Raw genomic sequence first — 16355 nt, forward strand, 5'->3', positions numbered from 1 at the left:
CCGAGGCAGGCAGATCGCCTGAGGTCAGGAGTTCAAGACCAGCCTGGACAACATGGCGAAACCCCCGTCTACTAAAAAAGTACAAAAATTAGCTGGGCGTGGTGGTGCACGCCTGTAGTCCCAGCTACTTGGGAGGCTGAGGCAGGAGAATTGCTTGAATTGGAGAGGCAGAGGTTGTAGAGAACCGAGATTATGCCACTACACTCCAGCCTGGGAGACAGAGTGAGACCCCGTCTCAAAAAAAAAGAAGTATAGTATAGATGTGTTCATCCTTAGTGTGTCATACGGAATAGCTTCATTGCCCTAAAAATGTCCTGAGTTCTACCTGTTCATCCTATCCTCCTTCCCCCTCTGCTTCACCCCCCACCCCCCCGCCCCACCCAAGTTCCTGGCAAGCACTGCTATTGTCACTGTCTCTATAGGTTTGCCTTTTTCAGATATCCTGTAGTTGGAATCACACAGTATGTTGTCTTTTCACATTGGCTGCTTTCACTCAGCAATAAGCATTTCAGGTTTTTCTATGCCTTTTCGTGGCTCGATAGGTCCTTCCTTTTTTATTGCTGAATAATATTCCATTACGTAGTTGCACCATAGTTTATTTGTTCATCTCTTGAAGGTCGTGTTGTTTGCCTCCAATTTCTGAGAATTTTGGATAAAGCTGCTATAAACATGACTACAGCTTTTTGTGTGGGCGTAAATTTACAGTTTATTTGAGGAAATACCAAGGAGCACAATTGCTGGGTCGTATGGTAAGAGTCTGTTTAGCCTTTTTTTTTTTGAGATGGAGTCTCACTGTCGCCCAGGCTGGAGTGCAGTGGCACCATCTCGGCTCACTGCAAGCTCCGCCTCCCAGGTTCACGCCATTCTCCTGCCTCAGCCTCCTGAGTAGCTGGGACTACAGGCGCCCGCCACCTCGCCCGGCTAATTTTTTTGTATTTTTAGTAGAGGCGAGGTTTCACCGTGTTAGCCAGGATGGTCTCTATCTCCTGACCTCATGATCCACCCACCTCGGCCTCCAAAGTGCTGGGATTACAGGCGTGAGCCACTGCATCCGGCTGAGTCTGTTTAGCTTTGTAAGAAGCAAGCAGACTATTTTCCAAAACTTCCATTTTACATTCTCACCAGCAATGAGTGAAAGTTCCTGTGGCTCTGGGAGGCGGAGCTTGCAGTGAGCCAAGATCGCGCCATTGCACTCCAGCCTGGGAGACAGAGCAAGATTCCGTCTCAGGGAAAAAAAGAAAGTTCCTGTTGCTCCACTTCCCTGCTAGCATTTGATTTCTCTGTTTCATATTATTCCAGAGAGCAGGGATATTCCAAAACCCTCCAGTTCAAAAATCCAAACTGGGGCTGGCGGGGCACAGTGGCACCCACCTGTAATCCCAGCACTTTGGGAGGCCGAGGCGGGCGGATCACCTGAGGTCAAGAGTTCGAGACCAGCCTGGCCAACATGGTGAAACCCCGTCTCTACTAAAAATACCAAAAAATTAGCCAGTGTGGTGATGTGCGCCTGTAATCCCAGCTACTTGGGAGGCTGAGGCAGGAGAATTGCTTGAACCCGGGAGGCAGAGGTTGCAGTGAGCCGAGATCAAGCCACTGCACTCCAACCTGGGTGACAGAGCAAGACTCCGTCTCCAAACAAAAATAAAAACAAAACCCAAAAATCCAAAGTGGGAGAGAATCTGGTAGATCATTCATTCATGGACATCACTGGAAAACTCTTAGGTTAAGTCTAAATCAGTCTGAACCTTTTGCTTTCCAAACTTGGGAGGGTGGTTTGCTACTACTACCTTCCTGAGTCATACTGAGGGAGCCCTGTATCCTTAAAAACAACCAAGAATGCATGCTTAGGTGGCCAGGTGAGAAGGCTATTGCCTGGAGCTGAGGCGTAACAGCTGGGCCTCGACCAGCCGTGCTGGACCGTGCTGTGACCTTGAGCATGAGAGACACATGCTAAGAACAGCACAGCGGAAAGACGGGCTCCTGAGATCCTGTGGGTATAGTGGGGTGTCTGCACCGGCTGTGACCTGCCTACCTGCAGACTTCTTTTTTGTCAAAGAATAAAATTCTAACTTTTTGAAGGCCGGGTGGGTTTTTTTCTTTCGTTTTTGTTTTTGTTTTTTGATTTTGGTCCTTTTTATTGTTTGTAGCCAAACCTAATTCTAGCAGATATGAGTGGTTCTGTGGTTTGGCACAATGTCGCTCTGTCCCAGACACCGGGGGCCTCGAGTGCTTGCTGGTATTAGGTGACACCAGGCAGTGGTGTGAGTTACGGAAGGGCAGGGGAACGGAGAGGTGCCCTGGGGATGGCATCACCCACCCTGTACACATTCCTATGAATAAGCAGGCCAGGGCCTATAGAGATGGTGTTGGCGGGCGCAGAGTTGGTTACGGCAAGGTAGGGAGGTTGTTCACGGCACCACAGAAAAGGCCTTGGGCTCAGGGTGAGTGGGGAGAAACAGAAAAATGAAGGCACCCTCGGAGCTGGCTGCAGAGTAGAGAAGAAACAAAAAGAAGGTTCCAAAAGAAAGTGGGTACAGCTCTGGAAAAGAGCCGGTGAAAGAGAGACCAGGAACAGCAAGTGGTCAGCATTTCTCAGTCCCCCTAGACACACGGTTTTCACAGGGAGGGGCAGCGTCAGTCTTTGAGAGAACGCCGGTCTGCTTGCATCCTGCTCTCACACTGTCATCAGGAGCAACAAAATGTGCATGTTTTTAAAATCAGAAATGGACATGCCATAGTTTGGGGATACAGGATTTTGTTGTGTTTTTGTTGTTGTTGAGGACCTGGCTCCCTTTGATTATGACACTCCCTGTTTTCAAGTCCTGTGGCTTCTCTTCATCCCTGGTCCTTGCCCCAGTCTTCCAGGACGGCTGATCTGCCTCTCTCTCTCCCCCCCACCTGCCTTTCCATACTCACTCCTAGCCCCTGGGCCTTGCACCCACTCCAGCACCCTGGGCTCCTTGCTCAACCTAGAAGACAGCAGTGCTCCCTGGCCTCAGGTCTCTACCAGCCTCCCCAAGCACCTCGGTGCTCCAGCGTCCCGACCACCCTTCCTCCAAGCTACGGATGCCAACTAGCATCATTGTGTGTATGTATCTTTCGTGTGTGTGTTGCATGTCCCCCACCCAACGCCAGCACCCTGAGAGCAGGGCTGCTTTGTTCTGTTCACCGCTGGGTCCCCAGCATTTAGAATGGCACCTGGTGTTTGCTTGCCATTTGCTGAGTGAATGCACAGTTGAAATGACTAAAGCTAAAGCTAATTGACTAAAGCTGGCAATATTGAAACAAGTTTAAATTTAAGTACAAAAGTGCTGCAGGAAGATAAGTGATTAGATCGGGGAGGATACGAAACAATTGGATTTTAAGCCTCCCGTAAACATTGTGAGGCCTGTACTCCAGCTAGGATCGGACTCAGTGGGGTGGGTAGCTTACTTTCCTTTAGGAGCCAGCCTCCTGGCCCCTTGCCATTAAGGCTGATGGGGACCTCCCCGCCTCCTGTGGTATCTCGGGTTCAGAGAACGAGAACTCAGGCAGATGGTGCTGCTTGGCCCTCCCAGTGCAGCCACCCACCAAAGCTCATTCGCTGTTTGATTTGGGGGTTGGGAAGAATAAGAACAGAGCCTGCAGACTCCATCTCCTGCTGCCAAAGCCCTAAGGCCCAGGATGAGAATAGGGGGGCACGAGGGAGGCCCAGAAGTGGGGCAGGAGCCTGGTCTTGGAGCCGAGGCTGGCACTTCCAGTGGCCGAAGAGGTTCTTGGGATGTGCATGGATTTCCAATTCCATGTAAGGGGTGCCAGGAAAACGGTAGTGAATTAACAGCTTCTTCCACGACACAGATGGAAAAGTCACTTTTATTTTAGGCCTGACGATTTTCTTCCTCTGTCTCCCCCCACATCCCCAAGCGTCAGTTCCATCCTGGAAGAGTAACCTAAAGGGACAGCTGCAGAAGCACAGCCTCCACACAGAGCCCAGAGGCTTTGGGCTGTTCACACTGGCTTTTTTTTTTTTTTTTTTTTTTGAGACGGAATCTCACTCTGTTGCTCAGGCTGGGGTGCAGTGACGCAATCTCAGTTCACTGCAACCTTTGCCTCTTGGGTTGAAGCAATTCTCCTGCCTCAGCCTCCTAAGTAACTGGGATTACAGGTGCCCACCACCACGTCCGGCTAATTTTTTTTTTTTTTTTGTACTTTTAGTAGAGACAGGGTTTCACCATGCTGACCAGGCTAGTCTCTAACTCCTGACCTCAGGTGATCCACCCACCTCGGCCTCCCAAAGTGCTGGGATTACAGGCATGAGCCACCATGCCCAGCCCATGCTGGCATTTTAAAAGACACAGTGCTCCGGTGCTCCCCTGGGCATCACCTAAAACGACTGTTCTGTGCCTGGAGGAACTGAGTTGGGGAGCTGGAGCCTGGCAGCCTGGCGTCTGAGTTTCCTCTGTGTCAGCTCCCCAGAAAGCCCTCATGGGGACAAACAGAGCTCAGGAAAAGCTGAGGGCATGGCCCACTTCTAGGCAGTGTTAATTATGGGCTCTGGAGTGGTATTTTCTTGTCCTCAAGTCACCAGCCTCCAGGGCTGCTGATGGAGACTGAATTGTCCCGAGGCCTCCCAGGCCCCTCCTCTGACCCTGCTCCTGACACCTTGGCCTGGCTTGTGCTGTTCCGTGGAGCGGTTGCTGGGTGGGAGAAGGGGGGACGGGATGGTGTCCGGGTGGAGGCTGGCAGAGTGGGCACTGCTGCCTGTGAGTCGGGGGGTTTCACAGCAGAAGATGCCCCTGTGTGGGCTGCGACGGGGATCTCGAGGGGAGGCAGGCACTACCCCCTTTGGGTCTGAGGCTGCTGGCAGGAGGTTCCAGCCCACCTGGGCCTCCTGGGGCCTCGCCCTAGGTTGATTGTCTTTCCCTCCCTGGAAAGTTCATCTGCCCGCCCACAGGTGCATGCACATACGTGCACAGTCCCCCGAAGGCCCTGGTGAACAGTTCTCTCTTTCCAGCGGAGTCTCATTGTGTTTTGCAGACTTCATTCTTCCCAGCTCGTTTGTGAGGCGAGTAAGGGGTATCATTACCACTCTTTACTTGTTAAGTTGCCCAAGAGAGGAAAAAAAAACAAAGTTTTTCCTCCTCCAAGAGTCTAATTACTTGTTTGCTAAGTCTCGACCCATATACATTTCCAAAGAGAGACACTCGATGCCTGCCGAAGAAATGTCCTTGGGCAGGTTTCAGAGACCCTCTGTCCGCCATCCTGCCGTCTGCCAGCACTGCAGCTGGGCAGGACTGCTGCCAGCACTTTCCGGGGAGCTTAGGAAACTGGTTCTTGCAGTGGTCCTTGCAGCAGTCCCCACCCGCTGCAGCCGTCCCTGCTCTGTGCCTGCTCTGCCTCCGTCTGGACATGCCATGCTGCTTTCTGCTGCCCTGCCTCCGTCTTTTCTGTCTCTGTCAGAAAAGAGACGTTCCCATTCCACCTTCCACATTTCATGTTCCTTGTCTTGTCCCCTCACCACCCCCAGGTAACACCCGCCCCTCGGAGAAGGCTCTGTACCTTTTACCTGCTTCGATTTTTGCATAAAGACATTGACGTGTATTTCTTGATCTGGCTCCTGTGCCTCCTAGACCGTGAGCTCCTTGAGGTCCAGGTCTCCTCTAGCTTGCCTCTTTACCTTCCACACCTGGCTAGTTCCTGAACACAGTGGAGTTTGCTGAAGAGGGTCCTCAGGGTGGGGCGCTCACCCTCCTGAATGGTGAAGGCTCAAGTATGTGCTTCTGATGTGTCCCTCACCCAGCTTCCAGGTTCTTGATTCTGATGCCCTACCCGCTGTCAAATTTAACATCTGCCTCCTGGATAGTGCCAGCCCATCTTAGGACTTGTCAGTCTCCCTGTCTTGGTCCATTTGAGCTGCCATGACAAAGCACCTTAGACTGGGTAATTGATAAACTGGGAAATTGATTGCTTACAGTTCTGGAGGCCGGGAAGTCCAAGATCAAGGCACTAGCAAATTTGGCGTCTGGTGAGAGCTGCTCTCTGCCCCGGAGATGAGGTCTTCTGGCCAATTCCTCACGTGGCAGAGGGGTAAAAGGGGCAACCAGCTCCCTCAGACCTCCTTTCTTTACCAGGGCACTGACCCCATTTGTGAGAGCTCCATTCTCATGACCTAATTTTCCTCCCAGAGGCCCCACCTCTTGATGCTATCACACTTGGGATTAAATTTCAACATATGAGCTTTGGAGGCACGTAAACACCCTCTTAGCTGTGTACTACTTGGTCAGATTTGGTTTGGATTCTCTCCGTTCGTTCATTCTAATTCTTCCACGCACTGGCCACGGTTTTAGGCATGGGGCCTGTAGAGATGACCAACACAGATGTGGCCCCTGCCCTTGCGGGACTCCTGTTGTACTGGGGAGAGACAGAAGGAGAAGCAAGTCAACTGCTAAGTTGGATAATGTTGAGGAATGAGAGCAGTGTGGAAACGTAGGCTCTGCTCCTGGATGGGGTGTGGGAGCTCACGGTGCAGAGAACACGTGGGGTGGGAGGTCTTGGGCAGCCATCCTTAGAGAAGATGCCTGGACACATTCTTTTTTATGTTTCTACTCTCCTGCTTGTAAGAATGTCCTTAAGTAGTCTGACAGAAAAAAATCTCCTGAGTATGTAAGGTTCCTCCTGTTTGTTGATGTGGTCAGATTTTTTTTTGTTTGTTTTTGGAGAGACGGAGTCTCACTCTGTCGCCCAGGCTGGCGTGCTGGAGTGCAGTGGCCCGATCTCAGCTCATTACAACCTCTGCCTCCGAGTTCAAGCAATTATCCTGCCTCAGCCTCCTGAATACCTGGGACTACAGGCGCATGCCGTCATGCCCAGCTAATTTCTCTTGTATTTTAGTAGAGACAGGGTTTCACTATGTTGCCCAGGCTAGTCTCGAACTCCTGAGTTCAGGCGATCTGCCTGCCTCGGCCTCCCAAAGTGCTAGGATTACAGGTGTGAGCCACTGCACCTGTCTGATGTCATCAGACTTTATCATGGATGTTTGGTTAAATCAGTCAGGGGAAGCTGGTCCCCACAGCGCACACTTGCTGGGGAGACATACCCCAGGCTGTGGGAGGCAGGTGAGGTGTGCTCCCAGCAGGGATGGCAGACGGGGAACACCTAAATGTTGCAGCAGCAAGAGTGCTGCAGAGGCCACAGTGGGCTGAGCGCCGGCCTCAGTGCTTTGCCGCAGAGTCTAAGGATGTGAACCTGGTGTCCAGTGAGCCTTGTAGCTCGGGGCCTGTGGCACAGGACTCTTCGTGCCACTTGGCTGTGGGCAGCCGAGCACCCTGACCACTGCCTGATGTGGATGGCCAGATGGTCAGGGAGCAGTTGTCCCAAGTGCAGCCATACCTTGAAGACCAGGTAAGAGAACATTCAGGAAAACATTGACATTCACAAAGCTCTGGAAGCGCTTGGAAACCACCAGTTGCTTCATTTCTCCAGATAATACCTGTGGTGTCAGAGAAGGCAAACACTGGTTACCCTGGGCCAGGGGTCACGGCCAGCCCTTTTCGTGGGAGCGGTGCGCCCTGCCCTCTGTTCCCCGCTCTAACTCTCTGTCCCCTTTGGCCTGACAGGTGAAGACATGCACCTGTGGTGCCCCTCACTGCAAGAGGTCAGGGAGGCATTCCACAGCCTGGGTGCCCACAGTCCCGCCCTGTACCCTCTGGGGCCCTTTTGGCACGGTGGCAGGTGAGTACTTCTCCTTCCTCACTGCCTTTTTCTTTCATTCTTTTTAAGAGACAGCGTCTCTCTCTCTCTCACCCAGACTGGAATACAGTGTCTCTCTCACCCAGACTGGAATACAGTGGTACAATCATAGCTCACTGCAGCCTCCACCTCCCAGGCTCAAGTGATCCTCCCACCTCAGCCTCCTGAGTAGCTGCCACTACAGGCACGCACCACCATGCCTGGCTAATTTTTTAATTTTGTGTAGAGGTTGGGGGGTCTCCATATGTTGTCCAGGCTGGTCTTGAACTCCTAGGCTCAAGGGATCCTTCTGCTTCGGCCTCCCAAAGTGCTAAGGTTACAGGTATGAGCCACCCCACACCCAGCCACCTGTTGTCTTGTTTGTTTGGAAGGTGCTGGACTCAGGCTCTTTCCCATGTGTAGGGAATTGCAGAACAACCACACACCCCCACCTGTGGATCTGAGTATCACACCAAGAAGGAATTTCCTTGCTCCCAGCCTCGGGGAGATGGGAAGCCCCCAGGATGGACGAGCCTGTTTTTGGCACTTTCTGACTCTGCCTCTGCTGCCTGCTCCTCTCTGGTGAAACCCAGACTTCAAAGCCTGGTTAATATCCTTGCAGACACATCCCAGTCCCTTGAGTCTCTTCAAGCCACTTGTTTGGCCCCTACCTGGTATCCGCTTGGGAACAGCGGGGCATGCTTTTCCATTCCCACAGCCCTCAGTTTTGTGTTGTGAGTGCCCCCATTGAGCCCCGGGCTGGCTTGCTGGTGGACAGTCATGGTCATTTGCCTTTGCCTGGTCCCTGCCTGCGGGGAGGAGCGCCACGTGATGCATAAGTAGCTCTGGTAGGCGGATGGTGACTTAGCTTAAGGTCGTAAAAGTGTTATACATCATCATCTTGTTCTGCACATTTTAGCACATCCAGACTCTCTGGAACCCTTGGAGAAGGTGATTTGAGATGGAACAGAGTGTTTTGAAGCCTGGAGGGGCTGTCATATAGGATGCTCCCCGCCCCCCACCCCGTGCTTCCCACTGACAATCTCTCAGCCCCAGGAGGTGCCAGGCCCCCCTTCCCTCGCCTCAGCGGGCAGATGTTCCTCTGCATGGAAAGTGGGAGCTCTCCTAAGAACCTGTTCCACGACTGTGTTTAGCAATTGTCTGCCAAGCCAACCCGCACTCGGCTCTGCTATAAATACCCCACACATGTGCCAGCCTGCCGCGCTCCTGCCCCTTTCCCTCCCGGAGCTCGCAGCTCCATGTCTGGTGTAATGAGCCGCTTGCCTCCTCCTGGCACAGAGCTGCAGTCGCACACCGTCTTGGATGAGCGGGGGAGAGAATTACACTCAGAAAAACAAATGAACGTCTGAGGCAGGCAGGGGCCGTGGAGTCCAGAAGAGCCACTTGTGACTGCTGTGATGAGTGTCCCTGTGTCCTCCTGGGAGTGGGAGGCGGTACTGGAGACGTAGCCACCGGCTCTCGCTCCACTCTGCAAAGAGCTGCTTCCCCCACTGCCTCCCGGTTCTCCCAGGGTTTGACTGCGGCCTGCCCTTCATGCTGCGGGACAAGTCTGTTGTCTCCAGAGGCGGAGTGGGCAGGAGGGATGGGAACTGTGGCCCTTTAAACACCTCTTCTTAAGTACTCGGGAGCACAAACCCCACTGCGCAGACTTCAGCTTTCCCAGACGCAGCTCAGCTTCGTGTGGGAGGAAAGCAGGGCTGTGTTGTCCTAGATCAGGGCCCAGGGAGCTGCCAAGGCCTCATGTCGTGTCCCAGACACACCGTAATATCTACCTCTGGGCCCCAGAACGTTGGCCTGGCTGGTGACACCATTTCCCATCAGAGGATTCAGAACTGCCCTCAAGGACCTGACTGACAGCCACAGGGGTGAATTCCCTGCCCCTGGCTCTGGGAGCAGGCTGGGGACCACCTGCCAAGCCCCTCAGGGCTGGAAAGGCTTTCATGCTTGGAGCTCCTGCCCTGTGTCTTCCTCAGGATAGGAGGATGGCGAAAATGCCTGGGTAGGTTTCCTGGACTGCTGCTTGTGTCATGGATTGGAGGGTGACCCCTCTGGGGTATTCAGGAAGCATCAAGGAGGTTCCAGCATCTCCTCCCCAAGGGCACGGCATCCTTCATGGATACATGGGCCACAAGAGAAACCCCACGGCAGGCCATCTTCTCCCTGTGGTCCTGCTTGTCCTGGCTCCTCACCAACTCAGAGGCTGTCTTGGGGGAGCTGGCTCCGCCCAGGCGCCTCTTTTCTGCTGACTTCCAGGGATGCCTCCATCCAGGGGAACAGATGCCTCTGGGGCTTCTCCTGGGCTACCCACAGCACCTCACAATGGCCAGGGCTCAAAATGAGGGACTCAGACATCTGTGCGTGGCCCCACCGTGACTGGGCTGTGTCTGTAGTTGCTCTGAGACAAGTCTTCCACCATGTCTTCCTGATCTCGGATTTCCTTAAAGGCCATCACCATCTCCTATCTAGTGCTTCTGGATTTCCGTTCAGAAAGATGTGGTCCTTCCACAGCTAGGCCGTGCAGATCCCCTGGCATCCACCTTGTTGGAAACAGTGGCGCTCTGCTCAGTCATGAGACTGGGGAGGGGAAATGGGAGGACGTCTCGGGGAAAGGATGGAGCGTGGATATGAATGGGAAGAGGGTGGTGGGGGAGCTCGTCAGCATCCTCAGAGGGGCTCGTGCCCACGTTGCTACACAGAATGGGCCTTGCCAGGTGCACCCATCTCCCCCAGGAGCACAAGAGAGGTCCTTAGGTAGCTGTGCATGGTCCTCCAAGGCTGTTCCTGCTGCCGAGCCCAGCTGAAGTTAGAGCCTGCTCCGATGCACGGGCCTGGCCGCTGAAGACCAAAAGCCTGGAGCTGCTTCCTGGTGCCAGAAGCCTTGGCCATTTGGTTTTCTTTTTCTTTTTCTTTTTCTTTTTCTTTTTCTTTGAGACAGAGTTTCACTCTTGTTGCCCAAGCTGGAGTGCGGTGGTACAATCTCAGTTCACTGCAACCTCTGCGTCTGGGTTAAAGCAATTCTCCTGCCTCAGCCTCCTGAGTACCTGGGATTACAGGTGCATGCCACCATGCCTGCTAATTTTTGTTTTTTTTTTTTTTTTATTTTTAGTAGAGATGGGGTTTCACCATGTCAGCCAGGCTGGTCTCGAACTCCTGACCTCAGGTGATCTGCCTGCCTCGGTCTCCCAGAGTGCTGGGATTACAGGCATGAGCCACCGCACCCTGCCAGCCACTTGGTTTTCAAAGGAGCAGCCTGGTGCAGAGGCCAAAGAGGGAAATACACGACAGTTAACACGTTGACCGGACGTCCTATCAAGCGCGGGGGCAACTGGTTGAGGAGGCAGCTCTTGGTTAAGGCGGCAGTGGTTCTCATACACTACCTGCCGTCTTCCCTCTGAGGACGTCGGAATGCTATACAGATGGTAACTTCATTATGTTTTCAACTTTTGGGGGAAGATGCGGAGACCTGGGTAGAGGCCAATGACGTGTCCCTCATGAGGTTAATGAGTATTGAACAGTGTCTCTGAGACAGAAACCCAGTTCCTGGTTGCTGGCCACAGACCCTGGAGCCAGGCGTGGGACCGATGAAGCTGCTTTGCTCATAGAGTCCAGTGGTGGGACCCTCAACTCACTCTAACCTGCTGAGCCCAAGAAGGGAGCAGGGATAACAGATACGCCGTTGAATTCCCTGGCTGTGACCCCTTGCTGGCAGCCCCTTGCCGGCAGCTGATGGGGGATCGTCCGATGCTGCATCTCAGAACGGCGGCCGCAGATGCCAGCAGTTCAGTCAGATCATTCCTCCGAAGGGCACGGATTAGAGGACCCCATTATATTGCCCATAAGCCTGTGGGCCCACCGAGTTCCGGAACTCTGGCCAGCCAGACCTTCACTTGGGAAGGCTGACATTTCTTTCCAAGGAGGACAGGGCTCTCCCCACAGCCACACTCCCCTCTCCAGCTCAGAGAACACGTGTCACCACCTCACACTTTTCAACGTTCCTTCTCCCCTTGGCAGCATCTCTGTCCTGCAGATGTTTGTCGTCGACGCTGCCTGCCCATGCTGACAAACCTGAAAACATACCCGCCTATGGGTGCACGTGTTGCACGCTCAAGGCTGATACGAACCAGAGCTCCCCTTCACGTACTGGCACAGCCTGTGCCCAGATGTGCAAATGCCAGCCTCACCCATGCAGTTGTGGCCCTAATAAATGCTGAAATCTGGGAGAAGGACTGAGCCCCGCCCTCGTCTCCACTCCCCCACCAAGTTTGGTTTGTTGGCACCAACTTCCTGGTACCTCAGAGACAGATCTCCTCCTCCCCCTCTGAGCTCAGTGCCAAGTGGAGAAGAGCAGAGGCTTCACAGGAGCTGTAGGACGGCGCTCTTCCTCCCGTGTGCCAGGGGCCTGCCTGGAGCCTGCTGTCATTGGCAGTGTGGTTGTCGTCAGTATCTTCATTTACCACTGTTAGCAGGAACCTTAAGCCATTTTTTTAAGAGTGGAGAAGGGGGTGAGACGGCAGAGGGGACCCTCATCCTAAGCTCATTTAACATACTTGAAATCAACAGTATTCATTTGGCGACAGAAAGGGTGAAGGTGATCGTGCCCAGGCTGTCATCCTGTGAGCGCGTGCCTGGGAGGGAGGCTTGTGGGAAGGGTGATGAGACTGCCATCCAGTAAGACCCACCGAGGCCCCCCTAAGTAAGCATCTCACCACCCTGTGTGTGACTTGGTCTTTAAAGCAGGGGGATTTTTCTTTTCCCAGCCTCGGCCTCTTACATCACCTGGTGCTCAGCCAGATCGGGTCCAGCACTCGGGAAAATGCCATGCTGGGCTTGTCAGCAGACAGCACATCAGCTCAGGGTGACACCTTTGGAGGAGGTTTCCAGGGTTGTTTCTATTCTGATTTCCGCCATACTTGCTGTCTTGTGAGGCAGCCCCTGTGACAGCTACCACGTGGAGCACTTTGCAGTGTATGCAGGGTCAGCCTTGCGGAGCGGACCCAGGGAGGACTCGAGGACTTTGCGGGGATTGGAAGTGTGATTTTCTGGTTTCCAAGTGCTGGAAAACTAAAGCTGGAGGCCTCACCTGAGTGGTAACATGTGGGAACTAGACCCCAAGGAGCACCCCACATGCATCCCCTGCTAGAGTTCACACGGTTCTGTAGCCTCCTCTTCCACCAAGTAAGGTTCGGCCTGTGTGACCAGCAGAAGAGATGGGATGTCACTTTCAAGGTTAGGTTATGGAGGGCTGTGGCTCTGTCCTGGGCATCTTCTCGCTCCCTCTCTTTCTCACCGCTGGCTTTGGAGAACCAGTGGCCATGTGGAGAAACCCTGCGGAGAGGCCCTGGGGCCTGCGGATCAGTGACCAGGTAAGTGAGCCGGGAGGCAGGCCCTCCAGCCCAGTCAGGCTCAGGTGACCGCAGCCCCACCCAACATCTTGAGGGCAACATCTGAGAGACCCCGAGCCAGGACCACCCAACGGAGCTGCCCCTGGATTCCTGGCCCTCAGAAACAACGTGAGATGATCTGTGTGGAGGGATTTGCCGAGCCCAGCAGATGAGCAGCCTCAGGGCAGCAGTGCCCCACTTTGCGCCTCACTCCTGCTCCCGTGCCCTGTCCTGGGTTTCCTGTCGTCACTGTTGTTGTCTTACTGCAGGGTGCTTCCAGGCGAGGCTGGCCTGAGTGAGAACAAGGAGCAGGACGCTCCCCAAGAGGTGGCCTTGGACATCAGCCTGGGCCACATCTACAAGGTGAGTCTAGCTGCCTGCCTCACCCAGGGCACTGTCGGCTTGTAGTTCAGACCCATTCAGCAGCTTAATTCGGGGAGCGTCACGGAGAATCTCTGGCGAGCTCAGCACCACGGCAGGCACTGTGCTGGCTGTGGGCCGGATGCTACAGAAACCGTGTTATGGGAAACGGGTCCTGATATAGGCCCCAAGAGAGGGTTCTTGGATCTTGCACGAGAAAGAATTGGGGCCAGACGTGGCGGCTCATGGCTGTAATCCCAGCACTTTGGGAGGCTGAGGCAGGCGGATCATTTGAGGTCAGGAGTTCCAGACCAGCCTGACCAACATGGTGAAACCCCATCTCTACTAAAACTACAAAAACGTTAGCGGAGCGTGATGGTGGACACCTGTAGTCCGGTCTGCTCAAGAGGCTGAGACGAGAATTGCTTGACCTTGGGAGGCAGAGGTTGTAGTGAGCTGAGATGGCACCACTGCACTCCAGCCTGGGCGACACAGTGAGACTCCATCTCAAAAAAAAAAAAAAAAAAAAAAACGGACGCAGTGGCTCATGCCTGTAATGCCAGCACTTTGGGAGGCTGAGGCGGGTGGATCACCTGAGGTCAGGAGTTGAAGACCAGCCTGGCTAACATGGCAAAACCCCGTCTCTACAAAAAATACAAAAATCAGCCAGGTATGGAGGCTGAGGCAGGAGAATCGCTTGAAACCGGGAGGTGGAGGTTGCAGTGAGCTGAGATTGCGCCACTGCCCTGTAGCCTGGGCAACAAGAGAGAAACTCCATCTCAAAAATAAAAATAATTGGAAGCAAATCCATAGAGTAAAGTGAAAGCAAGTTTATTTAAAAAGTAAGCGAATAGGCTGGGTATGGTGGCTCATGCCTGTAATCTTAGTGCTTTGGGAGGCCAACGCGGGTGGATCGCCTGCGGTTCAGAGTTCAAGATCAGCCTGGCCAACAAGGCAAAACTCCATCTCTACTAAAAATACCAAAATTAGTTGGGCGTGGTGGTGTGTGCTTGTAATCCCAGCTACTTGGGAAGGTGAGGCAGGAGAATTGCTGGAACCCGGGAAGCAGAGGTTGTAGTGAGCCAAGATCGAGCCACTGCACCCCACCCTGGGTGACAGAGCAAGACTCTGTCTCAAAAAAAAGCAAAAATGAAGAATGGCTACTTCATAGGCAGAGCAGCTACTATGCCAAGGGCTGCTGGTATAGTATTTTTATGGCTATTTCTTGATTATATGCTAACTAAGGGGTGGATTATGAGTTTTCCAGGAAAGGGATGGGCAATTCCCAGAACTGAGGGTTCCTCCCCTTTTTAGACCACATAGGGTGACTTCCTGACGTTGCCATGGCATGTGTCAACTGTCACGGTGCGGGTGGGAGTATCTTTGAGCATGCTAATGCGTTGTTAGCATATAATGAGCAGTGAGGCCGACCAGAGGTCACTCTAGTCATCATCTTGGTTTTGGTGGTATCTGGCCAGCCTCTTTCCGCCAACCTCCTCTCTCATCCTGTAAGAATACCTAACCTCCTGGGAGTGCAGCCCAGTAGGTCTTAGCCTTATTTTACCCAGCCCCTATTCAAGATGGAGTCGCTCTGGTTCAAACACCTGTGACAAACACATTCTCCACACTTGTGCCTGCCACCCAGGACCCTGCAGGGGCCTCGAATCCTGGCCTCACTGTTTCCTGAGCTCCTACCCGGCATGACCGCGGGGCTCACAGTACCATCCCTCCTGCCTACGTGTCTCCCAGGGAACTGGTCCTCGAAGTCCTCTCCCGTTCCCCCACAGCCTGGCCACCCTTGCTCTCTTCTTTCTCTCTAGTTTCTGGCGCTGTGTGCCCAGGCCCAGCCGGGGGCCTACACTGACGAGAACCTCGTGGGACTGATTGAGCTGCTGTGCCGCGCCGGCCTGGACATGGGGCTCCGCCTGCTGCCCAAGGTTGACCTCCAGCAGCTTCTGCTCTTGCTCCTGGAGAACATCCGGGAGTGGCCGGGGAAGGTACCACACGCCCAGAGCCTGGTCCCCACACAGCTTCATCACGAGGGACCAGGGTGGCCCCTAGAGTGCCCTGGGTGGGGATGGCATTGCCTGGAGGTCATCGGAATGCCCCTGGTCTCTGTGACTGCCCACTTACTCCCCTGTGCGGGCTGGGAGGCGAGAGCAGTGGGAAGGCAGCGTCCCCCTGCAGCCCATGGGGTGCCCCTCTCCTGCAGCTCCAGGAACTGTGCTGCACCCTGAGCTGGGTGTCTGACCACCACCACAACCTGCTGGCCCTCGTGCAGTTCTTCCCGGACATGACCTCCCGGAGCAGGTGGGTGCCGCTCCCCTGCTGCCACCTCCCTCTCACATGCATCTTTTCAGGTTCTTGCAGGAATCCAGAGTCCTCCCCATCAGCCCCAACAAACCTCCCCCACCCAATTGCTAATCCCCAGGAGGGAGAACTAAAAATATAACTCACTAATGAGTTCTTTACAAATGAAAAAAAAAGCCTAATTTTCTTAACGTGGTCTTATTAGCAAAACAATTGCCTTGTGCAGTTAGCTCCTGCCTGCAGGGCCCCCACTCTCCTTTCTTTGGGGCTCCCTCCCCAGTCTTCAGCTCCTCCTTGTCATTCAGACCTCAGCTGAATTGTGTCCCCTGGTCACCCCATTCCCACTTGCACACTCTCGATTCATCCTTCTGTTTTGTTTTCTGCCTAGCATTTACCCTGCCAGAAATGATGTTACTCTCTGTTTCCTTGTTTATGGCTGTGGCTTTCCTCGAAGTCACCTCTACCAGAACACCTCCTTTGTCAGGGCCACTGCCATATTGTCCCGGATCTAGAACAGTGCCTAGCGTGCTGTTTAGCGCTCTGTAAATTCTTTTTTTTTTTTTTTTTTTTTTTCTT

The 16355-nt window shown here is 53.7% G+C and overlaps 1 protein-coding gene across 4 annotated transcripts in view; it reads left to right on the forward strand.

Moving 5' to 3' along the window:
* The window catches only part of LOC105490053 (family with sequence similarity 178 member B), a 123382-nt gene that overhangs the window by 60752 nt on the left and 46275 nt on the right, over positions 1-16355 (forward strand). For all 4 annotated transcript variants that reach the window (XM_011755298.3, XM_011755300.3, XM_011755299.3 and 1 more), the window contains 4 exons: positions 7596-7710; positions 13379-13472; positions 15290-15466; positions 15682-15779. In XM_011755298.3, the coding sequence (XP_011753600.2) occupies positions 7596-7710; positions 13379-13472; positions 15290-15466; positions 15682-15779 (484 nt within the window). The remainder of the gene's footprint in view (positions 1-7595; positions 7711-13378; positions 13473-15289; positions 15467-15681; positions 15780-16355) is intronic.

This window comes from Macaca nemestrina, chromosome 13 (genome assembly GCF_043159975.1).
Source record: "Macaca nemestrina isolate mMacNem1 chromosome 13, mMacNem.hap1, whole genome shotgun sequence".
NCBI lineage: Eukaryota > Metazoa > Chordata > Mammalia > Primates > Cercopithecidae > Macaca > Macaca nemestrina.